Source organism: Protomyctophum bolini (genome assembly GCF_963924005.1).
Source record: "Protomyctophum bolini genome assembly, chromosome: 10".
Taxonomy (NCBI): domain Eukaryota; kingdom Metazoa; phylum Chordata; class Actinopteri; order Myctophiformes; family Myctophidae; genus Protomyctophum; species Protomyctophum bolini.
The window spans coordinates 30,082,385-30,094,695 of NC_137871.1; the positions used below are offsets into that span (position 1 = coordinate 30,082,385).

Here is a 12,311-nt window from a genome sequence, read left to right on the forward strand (position 1 = left end):
CGTGGTCAGCTGTTAAGAACAAAGTAACAAATCATTTAAGCCATTTAAACCTTTTTGCAAGGTTATACATTTTTCTGCTTAAAGAGAAAATAATGATGCTGATGAATAATTCTTAATGTAGAGTTTGCAGCATGGCTAAGGCGATGACAGATGCTGTCAAATATCTGTGTAAATATGAATAGGTGCCTGAATTTTAATTAAAGTGTCAACACTCAACTAGCAATATTTATATTGTTATAAAGATAAACAAAATCGAAAAGGAACTGACATTCACCAAATTATGTCATCTGTGGTATGGGTTACAAAACGCTTTTTGTTAAAAAGTTAGACAACAATTATCACTGTTATAGTGTCTTGTGTACTAGTGTAAACAGTCACTGGACTCTGAAAATAAATGCAGGTCGCTCAACAATTTCCTCTCAGGAGAGAGAGAACCAGAGGACCCATTCAGGCTAGCTCTGTTCCATAGCTCTAATGCACGATTCATTAATGAAGCCAAGGCCAGACCTACTTCCAGACTTTTAATAGTTCCAATTTTGTCTGCCATTTTTTGGCCTTTGTATTAGGGCCACGGCCCACGCTGATGTTATCAAATCAAAACCACCAACACCAGCCATGAGATGCAATGACGTGCTTTTGCAGCAAACCAAACAAACGCCCAATTTTCTAACTTACTTACCAAGTATAATTTTGAGGGGGGAGTTGAGTCAGTCGACCTCTTCAGAAATCAACAAGTGTTACAGAATTTCATTAATGGCCCGAATTTTCCACATAGACGGCGAGGGAGGCAAACAACCGAGCCAAGACAAGAGGAAATAAATACACCTGTCATGGAAAATGCGGAGCTGCACTTGTGGAGGCAGACCACAAACTTTCCTTCCTTATCTTCCGGGTACTTGGAAGCTTCCTCCAGTCCAAACGGAGCGGAGCGCAGTGTCAGTGTGTAGTCTGTACGAGACAAGCTGCACTGTCGCCGCAGAGGGAGGTAATTCAAATTAAATGGATCTATTCACGACGACCACACCAAAAGCCGCCTAAAGTCTGTATGAATGAAAGTACTTTATCATTCTGAACACGGTTTTTCTATACATCTGCGAAATTGTCTTCCGATCATCCGCAGCGTGAGAAGAAAGTCCTATCCCCGGGAGAGACGACAACTTTGAACAACAGGTGTGTATGTGTTCATGATGTACACTACACAGTATGTTATTTTTCAATATTTTCTCACGCCAAAACATTCGTTTCACAAGTCTGCACAACTGCATTATTTAGTGCACTATTTATTATTATTTATTTAGTGTTTGTTCACTGAAAATCGATTTTGCACTACTTAATTGCACGTGAATGATCAGTTAACAGTTATAAATATGCCCTACATTTACTGATAATCCCAGCCCTTGAATGGCTGTGATATTCCATACATTTTCATGTATTCCATATCGATCTACTTTATCTGTCAACAACAGACGACAACAACAACAGTCTGTATTGCTTTGTCACTCTAAATTCATTAGAATCAGAAGTAAACTAGAAATTAGTATGTGTGAATACAGTGTACAAAGAAAATGTACACTGTATGTCTACTGTTGTGAGTTTGGTGAAGAGGAAATTAGTTGGTGCAATTTGAGACACTAAATTATAGTGTAGGTAGGTAGCTTGATATCCTCCTAACCCCATGTCATGCCTTCATTTTTTTCCCCCCAAAGATTATTCTAGTTAGTGCAATGTCCTCACTGTCATCTTTTAATGACGCATGCATGCAAGGTTAATTCCCTGGAAGTTGCTTTACTGGTATTTTACTGTGTGCTTGAGCCAGCCTGGGTGGCCTAAGGCATTCAAACAATGAGGAAAAAGTTTCCTTATTTTTGTGATTGTGTGTGTACTGTAACTGTAGGTAGAAGACAATCAGCACACATCTGAAAACTCAACTTTTCGCCTCTACTTCGTCTTCTCAGACACTTGTTTAACTTGTCGCTTCAAATGGAGCGTGACGTTCAGATAGGAACATGGCCAATGACAACCTTCATATCAGGATTAAGCAGCTGAGCTCCACCCGGCCCTCTGTATCCTTAAAGGGTGGGAGCCAGCCCTGTAGGATAGGTTGAGCCCTTGTTGTTTTAGCCTGTCCTGTTCCCACTCTCTCCACAAGTTAACCTTTCACCCTGGCTGAGGCTCCCTGTGGGGGTTTAAGTCTCAGACAACTTGGTTGCTGGGAGACTTGAATCTTGTGATTTATTGATTTTAAGAGGGGAAAAAAATGGGCCATGGCCCATGTTATGTACTTATGTATGTTCTCATGCCATACTTCCTCTTATCATATGACATAGTGTACTGGAAATATAGCTCTAACTAAAGCCCAACCTGGTGACTTAATTCTCATGGTCTTTTGATAGTCACATGACTGACTGGTGGTGGGTATAAATTTGGGGAACACATTACTTATTTTGGAAAAACTAATGCTTGTCAATTGTGTCAATACTATGGCATTATTGGCATGTGATGTCATTGTATGCAAAGTGAGTTGACTTAACAATCTGCCCTCAGTGTGAAGTGTGGCCTCAGGCAGGTGCCAGACTGTCTACCTGTGTGTCTGGTCATCCTGTGAGTGTTATGGCAGGCAGGTGTGTGCAGGCAGTGTATCCCTTGGCTGTCTCTATCGGCTTGGGCTGTGGCTCAGCGGTCCAGGCACCTTGGCCGGTAGTCCAAGTCTGGCAGTGTGCCGCGGGTTCGACTCACGATCCCGACGGCCTTTACTGTATGTCACTCCCCCATCTCTCTCCATTTCCTGTCAGCCTAAAAAATATAAAATAAAGGTGAAAGCCGCAAAAAAACAACAACCCTGTCTATCCATGTCGTAGTCTGTACCCAATCCTGTGACTAACATGATTGAACATACTAAGGACATTCAATCAAGGTGATGTGGCTTCCGTTCTTCTTATTCACTTTCTAAAGATCTGTAAGTCATAAACGAAAACATTATTCACCTTTTGACTTCTAGTAAAAAAGTGTCAAGTCAGTATTTGTTGTCCCTCTTTCACAGCCCCTGGATTGGGCTGGTTAGCCTGTGCACAGGACCTGTGAAGTGACGATGCCCCAGGCTGCAGACATGATTAACCTGGCCTTCCTGACTGACAGTGAGCGTGAGGTGATCCTGGAGGTCCTGCGCAGGGATGAGGAGCTCAGGCAGGCTGAAGAGCAGCGTGTACGGTGAGAAGAACAATCTTTGTATCCACTGACATAATGACTTCATATGACTGACTTAATAGTAACACACAGAACGCATCTACATGACACCAGGGGTGTCATGCTCGTAGAACACAGTACCACGCCGTGGTACAAGTAATTTTTTGACGTGCACGCACAGGGACAGAACGGAATGGTGCGTGTACGCTAGAACGCGTCCCCCTAGATTCAAGAGAAGACGCACCTAATCAACCTTGCATCATCAGACTTTCCAAGACCCAGTGGTCTAGGTTTACTGGCGCCTCCTCCATTAAAGAACAGATTAATTCGTCCAAAGCAAACTTTTTAGTTTAGCTAGTGTGCAGTAAAAATGTTTGTCTGCAGTAAAGATGTTTGTCTGACTTTAAGTCTACTTACTTAGCACTTGTCTTTAGCAGTCTGTTACTTACACATCTACCTCATTATGAGCTTTCTAGAATCACAGGGCTGTTGTCTGCATGCTAAAACTAAGACCCTTGTCATCCTTAACATTTGCCTCCTCAGGCTAGTAATACAAACATTGAAGGGTATTCTGTGTTTTGCAAATGAGTGTTTCTTGCTACAGGAAGCTGAAGGCAGAGATGCTGGACATCAAGAGGAAGGGGGCCAAGCGCGGAAGTGGAAGGTACAGTCAACGCACCTGTGGTCGCTGCCAGGAGCCTCTGAGTCGCCTGACTCTCACCTCTAGCCAATGTAGGGCATGTAAACACTACGTGTGCCGGAACTGCCGAACACCCCAGCCCAGTGGATCCTGGCTGTGCAGTGTGTGTGCCAAAGAGTCGTAAGAGACTCCCTTTTTTCTGTATATTACTTCTGCCTTGACTGACCATAGTCTCATTTAGCCAGACAACTAGAGATTTCACCTACCGATACGTCTATTGACATCTAAATTCAATGTAGAGGCTAAAATTCATTGGAAACAATTTGAAGATTAAAAATAATACTTTACAGAACCAATCCTGTGCCTGCCATAAAATGTGAGTTTATGGTCACATTTTGTATTCTTTAATGTATTTCTCTTGAACTCGGTTTCCCATGTATTTGATAACGGAAGTAGCTCGTTCAGGTGATTTCCGGTGGATTACCATATATGGTCGTGTCCTGGTAGAAGCTCACTAGCCCAGAGCATGTTTGCACCTCCGTGAGAGGGATGCTTGTAAGCAGCGTGGTGTCGCTGGCAAGGTAGGTATGTTGCCTCAATGGCAAGTCAACACAAGTTATGTGTTTGGTTTATGTTATGTTTTCAATACGAGTTTAATTGATGGATTATTTTTGTTACAGTTTATTGTGTTCTTTGGGCTCCCGTATGTACTGCACGCATTCCCTGCCAGTGAGGTACGGTAATATCCATTTCCAAGTGTATTTGTTTTCTCGGGTGCAGTACTTAGTTTAGACTAGTCATTGGTTAGACCAGTCGTTAGTCCTACAATCTATGTCAAACCCTCACCCTAACCTCCCACGGGGCAGCACACCTAAACCTAACCTTAACCTTAACCCTCTCCCAACCCTTAACGCACCCCTCACCAACCTTAATCCGGTCGTTTTAACGCACCGCCCACCAACCTTAATCCGGTCCTCAATGCACCCCTCACCTTATGTCTAACCAATGCTATGTCTAACCAAAGGATGCCTCCTGTTACAGTTTTGTCATGTGTTTCATATGTGTTACTGTTAAATGTTCAAGGTTTTTCTGATCGTTGTTTATTTTTCTGTTTTATAGTTTGACGTTGGTTTACGACCGTTGGTTTGTTGGTATGATGAAGTTGGTCTAATAAACCACCAGTAAAGAGAACTACTGACTCATTCTTGAGTGATGGGAGTGACAAATACAACGACTTTAGGGCAGTCCGTTATATTGGGATGATATCTGGATTGGTTTCCAAAGTAGTGGGCCACGGGTATAGGTTTGTTAGCAGAGGTTTTCTCTGCTGTTGTAGCCCCTACATTGAATTCGTAATAGTATCGGTAGGCGGAGATCTCCAGTGGCTGGTTCTTTCTCTGGTTGACTGTGAGACCATCATCACTTGCAAATCCTATATCTGTGTAAGAACCTTCATTGCAATAAGGAAGTAAATTATTTTGTTTTATAGGAATATAAAGAAATGCACAGGGGATTGGTTCTATGATCAAAGGGTCAACCGTTTCTTCACTAGTCCTGGACACGACCTGGTGAGAAGCTCCCTAAAAAAGAGACCGCCATGTGAGTACCGAGTGCAGAAAGAGGAAGTGGGCATACACTGTTGAACAAGGAAGCTCGGGCCGAAAGGAATGTCTGGTTCATTGGAATGTTGTTGTCCCAAATAAATGGAATGAGGAAATAGTACAAAGAGAGAAAAGGAAAAAAACATTCTGCGAGTAGGCTCGCTTGTGATTTAACTGCTTTAAACCTGGTGTCCCTATTTAGTCATTACAGGGGAATATATTCCACATTTCCCCCAATATAATATAAAATAACAAAAGTGGCCAATCTACAAGCTCACAACACATTTTAAATCAGCTATTTTCTGTTATTCATCTTATGACGATGTATGCAGGGCTTAAGTTTAATATTTGTCTTGTCATATAGTGAAGAAGAGGGAAACAATGGGTGAATTGCTGTTAAATAATCCAGAGTTGAATCCCAGCCAACCTGCCCCCGTGCCTCGACCCAGACAGAAAGATCAGACAATGCACAAGAGGTGATGAATCACATGAATTTTGTAATTAAACTCCTAAAATATATTCTACACTGATGTTTGATTTGTGGATTTATGAAATCTCCAACCAGTGCTGACACATTCTCCTTGACAGTCCACCAAGTCATGCTTCTGGGTCTGTTGCATCGAGGGAGTCTTACACTGAGAAGGAGCATGTCGAGTCGAAGGACCCGCAACAACGCAGCGACACAGAGTCTGCAGAAAAGGCCAGTCTGTGCAGTACTAAAGCGGAGACAGAGTCTGGCCGTGGGACACCTGACCTACCGAGGTAAATGAACATGCAGAGGTACAAAGGTAATGGCGCTACTGTACATGCTAGTTTGACAACATTTAAGTTGCTATCATCTTCCAGGGAAGAGAAGGCAGTGGGTCGATCAAGTCCAGCTGGATCCACCACTTCCAGTCTGACCACCCCCATCAAACCTGATAGAGTCAGCATTCACAGCTCCGACTCTTTAGCAAACACTGTGAGAGACCTGGCTACTACACGTATATTATATGTATACTGTAGCTCATTCTATAACAGATTGGCTTCACAGTCGATCTGTGGTTACAGGCTGACTGTAACATAATTTCCCTCTCACTGTAGGACTCGGAGGCTAAACAGGTCAGTTCGAGTTCTGAGGCAGGTGGCATGGAAGTCGATAGACTTTTCAAGAAAAGTATCAAACATGGTCCAAAGCCTCCAGGTAAGCCTCCTGTCTCTTTTTTCCCTGCGTCCGTTTCCGAGCATTGGAGAATTCTGGTGTCAGATTGAGCTCTGTTATCTGGGCTACTTTATTATGTTTTAACAGAGCACACGTCAGCCCTGGACCTCCGTGAGGAGGGAGGTGGCAAGCTATCACAGGGATCTATGGGCAGCAGGAGCCATTCTGTGCCAGGCCTTGATTTGCAGGTAAATCTTTAACCTCACTTTTTCCTCCTTCACAATTTCTAATCGTGGTATCTGTCTTATTTGATCTCCAACAAGGAGAGGTTGACAGGGAAAGATGCTGTTGTGTGTGTGTGTATATAACTTAATACTTGTCTACTGTACTACTACAGGAAGACGAGGAGGAAGATGAGGATATTGATAACTTGGTTAGCATCTATTCTATGAGAAAGACGGTGAACTCAAGTACCTCCAGTCTGGCCAGTTCAAAGGTAAAACTAACTGTTATTGATCTTTCTCCTAATGCTGCGTGCATACACTAACGAAACAACCAAGCATTGCTGCCAGATCGCCATTAAAGTGTGGCTCAAGCCACATTGTGTAAATGAAAGGGGTAACGTTGGTAGCACCAGGAACTGTGAATTTGTCTTCCTTTTACCGAATAGAGCAGGAATAGTGGGGAGAATAGGGGAGTGGAAATGGTGAAACAAAAACTAAAATGGTGAAGCCAGCTCAACTTTTTTTTGTATAGCATAGCATCATGCAGTGTCGCAGTCGGGCATCAGCTTGTAGCTTCATGTCCCTGTCTTCCTTGAAAATGTCTTGTCTGCGGCTTTGTGTGATCACAGCATTGTGTTTACAGCTTGTCATTTATTGCATCACCACACAGGATGTGGTGTGAAGTTAATGGGACATTGTCTGTTTCTCTAGTGGACCAAGTACAGAACCGCCGAACCGGTCAAGTTTACGAAGTCGTTTTTAAGTGGTTACATGATTTGGTTTAAAATATCCTTTTTACAATTGATGTGTATATGTGCAGTTTACAGTAAACAATAATTATTCAACAGTATCTCATCCCAGGTCTTTCATGTTTCTCCAGGGCACGTCGAGCAGTATGATGAGTATCTACAGTGAGAACGGGGACTATGACTGTGTAGAAGTGACTGGGGACCTCACCTTTTCTCTCAGCTATGATGAACATACCCAGAGCTTCAATGTCTTCATCAATGAGTGTCAACGGCTGGCCTACGGGGACTCCTCTCGGAGACGCTCCAACCCGTAAGTAGACACTAGCTAGCACTCCACTGAGCCAGGTTGCACTGTGGGGATCGACCAAAGCACAGCAAAAAGTGTAATTTGCAGCATAGTGGAAACCCTGCGTGTTGAATAGCCTTCTCTTCGTATCCATAACATTGTTCAGTACTGATGTTAAAATGAGGTGATTCAAAGTTAAGGCATTTCATTCCCATATATTTTCTGTACACCTGGTCCAATGTCTGTCATTTCAACCCTTCAAACTATAGGCTGCAGCAGTGTTGACTCAAAACAATGTGACTCCAAGAAATCTTTGTTTACTCCATACACACCCCTAACTTGACTTTGATAAGGGGGCTGCTGTGTTTACATAATGACTTCCTAGAGGTGATTACTCGAGTTCCACAGGAAATTGAAAGTCAACAGACATTTTTTCAATCCCATTTTATTTGAGAAATGCAGAGAAATGAAGGTTGTGTTGGGTTTTCTGCACCAATTACAAAACATTTTTATTAGGACAATTTAACAGTAAACACCCCTTTTCCCACCCCACTTTTTTGCTTTTCAGATATGTCAAATGCTACCTTCTCCCAGAGAAGACCCGGCAAAGCAAAAGGAAAACCAGTACCAAGAGGAACACGGTGAACCCAATCTACAAAGAGACATTGAAGGTGGTTACACACACCTTACAGTATATACTTCATACTTGGGTCCCACGGGGGCCTCCCCTCTACAACAAATCGCCAGACGATCTAGCTTGTAGATCAGCTATTTCCGACTAATGTTCGCCCCCAGAAAAGTGTGCCGGCCAGAGGCTGTGGACTTAATGACACTCCTTCATTACTGATCCCACTCCATGTCTCATTTAGAGAATGACTCCACCTACACAGACATTTAAGATCCATGTTGACATTGTAGACGGCAAACCAATATTGATTTTATTGCCGTCTTGTTTGTCCTGCATATGTATACCAGCAACTTTAATACAGTGGCTGAAGGCAAAATAATTAATAGCCTTCCTGGTTTTTGATGAGCTCTTTATATCGTTTATATAACATTACAAGTAAGAAATGGAGTGAAAAGTCAAAAGTTTTTATGTCAATATTCAAATAACTATTGCTTTCCATTTAATAACGGTTGTGTTAATCAGGTGTTGGTGTAACACTTTCTAGATCAGGAGGTGGACACAAAGTTTGCTAATGTTTTATCATTAAATTGAACAGTACAATTACATTCTTCCAATTTCTCTCACATGCTGTTAACAGGCTTCACGTACCCCTAGGGATTCATGTACCCCCATTTGAGAAATACTGATTTAGACAATAATCACCTGAGACACTCGACTCCCTTGTCCTCTTCCAGTACGCCATCAGTCGTTCACAGCTGCAGACCCGCTCCATTTTGCTGTCTGTGTGGCACCACGGTCGCATCAGCCGCAACGCCTTCCTGGGTGAGGTGGAGGTTGCCCTGGACTGCCACGACCTGGACTCTCCTCAGGAGCAATGTGTTCCACTCATGGGCAAGGTATGTCACAGAGAGGGCTTTTAACTAAATCACTCTCTATACTTAGTAAACTTGACCTGAGTTGGCTCTGTACTTTGTCCTCTCTTTTTTCCCCTCTACAACAAATGTCTTTGCTGAAAATAGCTGATTTAGAGCTTTCAGATCTGCTCTAATCTAGTAGTAACATAGCCTCGGAAACCCAGATGTTTTTATAAAGTCTGGGGCCGAATCCACTTCAATTCGGCATACAGTAGCGCAAACGTCGCTCACTCTCTGCTGACTTCTGATCGTTAAATTGACACGTACACGCACACTCCTCTCTCTCCCTCTGTCGCTCTAATTAATTAGTCTCATGTCATGCAGCTGTGCCTAGTTTCTCCCGGCGGCTGCCTATGCCATAAAAAGCATAGGTGAGTTCCAGTCTAGTAGTAACATGGTTATCTTACATACAGGGAGTTCCTGCCCAGGCTTCCATCTTTGCTCAGTACAGAGGGGAGCTGGTAATCTCCTTGAAGTATATCACACCCAAAAAACCAACAGATGACAAACGCAAAGGTAAGGTACTGCTTGTACAAGAGCATAGCAGACACGCACAGTCAGCTCTAACCTGTGTTTTAATGCGAGTGTTTTCCTCTAGGTAAAAAGGCAAAGGCTGAAGAAGGGGGAGAGCTGCACGTCCTGATTAAAGAGGCAAAGAGTCTGACAGCAATGAAATCTGGGGGCACGTCAGATTCCTTCGTGAAAGGGTTAGTGCTCAGTGCCAAACCATGCACCTATATAACATATCAATTTGTTTTAGAACACTGCTTTCGGACAGAAATGGTATGTTCAAAACCTTTTTGTTTTTAAGATTTAAAATAAGGAAAATAGCCAATACATGCTCACAAACGCTTGAGCCAATTTGAACTTGTAGATCTGTTATTTTCACTTCATTTGTGTGACACTTGTATGATGAAGTAGTAGGGCATTCATTTATGAAAATATAATAAACAAATAAACTGAAAAATGGAGATGCAATAAGTTTCTGCCCGACAGCAACGATAAGTAAAACTCAACACAGATTCAAGTACCCAGTGGTTCCAGTTTTCAAATTAGCTTTGTATGATCCCGCTAATATTAACCTTGCAGCAATATTTTAAAGAGATGCATCACATAGTCCTCATAGGATTACTATGGCCAGGCAATTTTCACTCTGATGGCTAAAACACTTATTTGTTCTGCCACCACAGATACTTATTACCAGCGAAGGCCAAGTTCACAAAGAGGAAGACCCCAGTGGTGAAGAAGAGTCTGAATCCTCACTATGACCACACGTTTGTATACAAGGAGCTGAGCCTGGAGCAGCTTCCAGGCATGTGTCTGGAGTTGACTGTGTGGGACAGAGAGGCACTGTCTAGTAATGACTTTCTGGGAGGGGTTCGCCTCAGCACTGGCACTGGTACGTATTTCATTTTGAACCTGAATGCATTTGTCCTGCTTGTTCATGGCTTAAAGGACCATACCAGGCTCAGCATCAATAAATTACATCTATTTGCGCCTTTAGTCATACACAGAAAAACATTTAATGGCTTTATTCTTAGACCCCTTAGAGGAAAATGTAAAATGGTATTATCCATGTCCATAATGTTTTGTCAGAGAAGCCGGTTCCGAATTTCCATTACAGTAAAGCCCCATTCAAAGAGGTTTCCTGGATTATTATATATATTTTACCCTGCTGAGTGTACACATGTATTCACTGTGCTAATTGTTTGCCTGTGCAGGCACTCTGGCGACTGGGAAGGAAGAAGTGGAAATGGACTCGGTTGGAGAAGAAATTAGTATCTGGCAGAAGATGATGCAGTACCCAGACTCATGGGCAGAGGGCACTCTTCTGCTGCGCTCCTCTATGGGGAAGACCCAGGCCAAATGAGGACACTAACTATAAACTCCAAACTGGAGGTGTGTGGACACTGAGATGGGGACATGCTGACTAGAGGCAATTTGTGAGACTGACTTAAATTAATTTGCAAGCCAAGCTGACCAGCAGCCCAATCGGCTTGTCTGAACAAACATTAATATTATTTACTGTAAGCTAACAGATGGCTTATTTGCCAGCTGAACACTAAAGCCCATGACACATATGCCTCTATGTATTATTACACAAATATTTTAAGTCTTAAAAGGACATTGCCATATTCACACAAGATGTCGTCAGAACAACATGGCTGACATGTGAATAGTCAATTATCTGCCATTTGGGTCTCTTCACAAAGCAGTACCAATTGTTTTGCAGGAATTAATTGTTTTCTTGTCACTGTTGAATATGTGCCATAAGCTCTTGCTTTATTTTAGGTGCCTTGATGCACTCACTGTAGGGTTGGTTTCAACTATTTATATTTTTGCAATTCAGAAATCACACTGCACTCATATACAATAAATGGTGTAATGTTGCATTATGATTTCCTAATTGGAAAACTCATCATTATACTGTAAATGTTAAACAAACTGCTGGTGTTAAAAACAGAGCATAGCTCAGTCCATGCAGTAATATCATGGTCCTTGGTAATTCATTATACTGCAAGCTTCATACATTTATATGTTAACTTATCTTTTATAGTAGTTGCACAAAATCTATATTTTTTATTAAATTAGATTTGTAATTTTAGACCTAGTCTGAGTGTCCATCAGAAATTATCTAAATGTTGGATTTAAATATTCTCTAATAAAAACAAAGGAAAATGTCTTCATCTGTTTTTAACCATGTACAAATCAGTTGGTTCCAAACACTCGCTCTCTACCAGAATGTGTGTCCTCTGTAGTAAGGTAATTTGGCTCCACAACCATTTCATCATTTTACCTCCAATTCCAGTCCTAAAACTTACTGTTCATTGAAAGATAACTAAAAGCTATATTTTTCTTGTATTTTCCCTAGCAATGTGGACTATGAGCGTCCACTGCTGGTGAATCAATGTACTGTACATGTAACCAGCAATGAACGTATAATT

The 12,311-nt window shown here is 42.1% G+C and overlaps 1 protein-coding gene across 2 annotated transcripts; it reads left to right on the forward strand.

Annotated features, from left to right (window-relative positions):
* The first annotated feature begins 750 nt into the window (after window positions 1-750).
* sytl4 (synaptotagmin-like 4) lies at window positions 751-11,759 on the forward strand. 2 transcript variants are annotated; one of them, XM_080774551.1, is made up of 17 exons: window positions 751-1,170; window positions 3,041-3,207; window positions 3,788-3,847; window positions 5,313-5,422; window positions 5,789-5,900; window positions 6,013-6,186; window positions 6,271-6,385; window positions 6,508-6,607; window positions 6,713-6,813; window positions 6,963-7,061; window positions 7,670-7,848; window positions 8,393-8,495; window positions 9,187-9,348; window positions 9,780-9,882; window positions 9,965-10,073; window positions 10,557-10,765; window positions 11,088-11,759. In XM_080774551.1, the coding sequence occupies exons 2-17, from the start codon at window positions 3,089-3,091 to the stop codon at window positions 11,234-11,236; spliced, it is 2,004 nt and encodes a 667-aa protein (XP_080630677.1). In that variant the 5' UTR covers window positions 751-1,170; window positions 3,041-3,088; the 3' UTR covers window positions 11,237-11,759. The 2 variants fall into 2 exon arrangements, with proteins under 2 accessions (XP_080630677.1, XP_080630676.1); XM_080774550.1 differs by having other exon boundaries at window positions 752-1,170; window positions 3,788-4,003.
* Window positions 11,760-12,311: the final 552 nt, after the last annotated feature.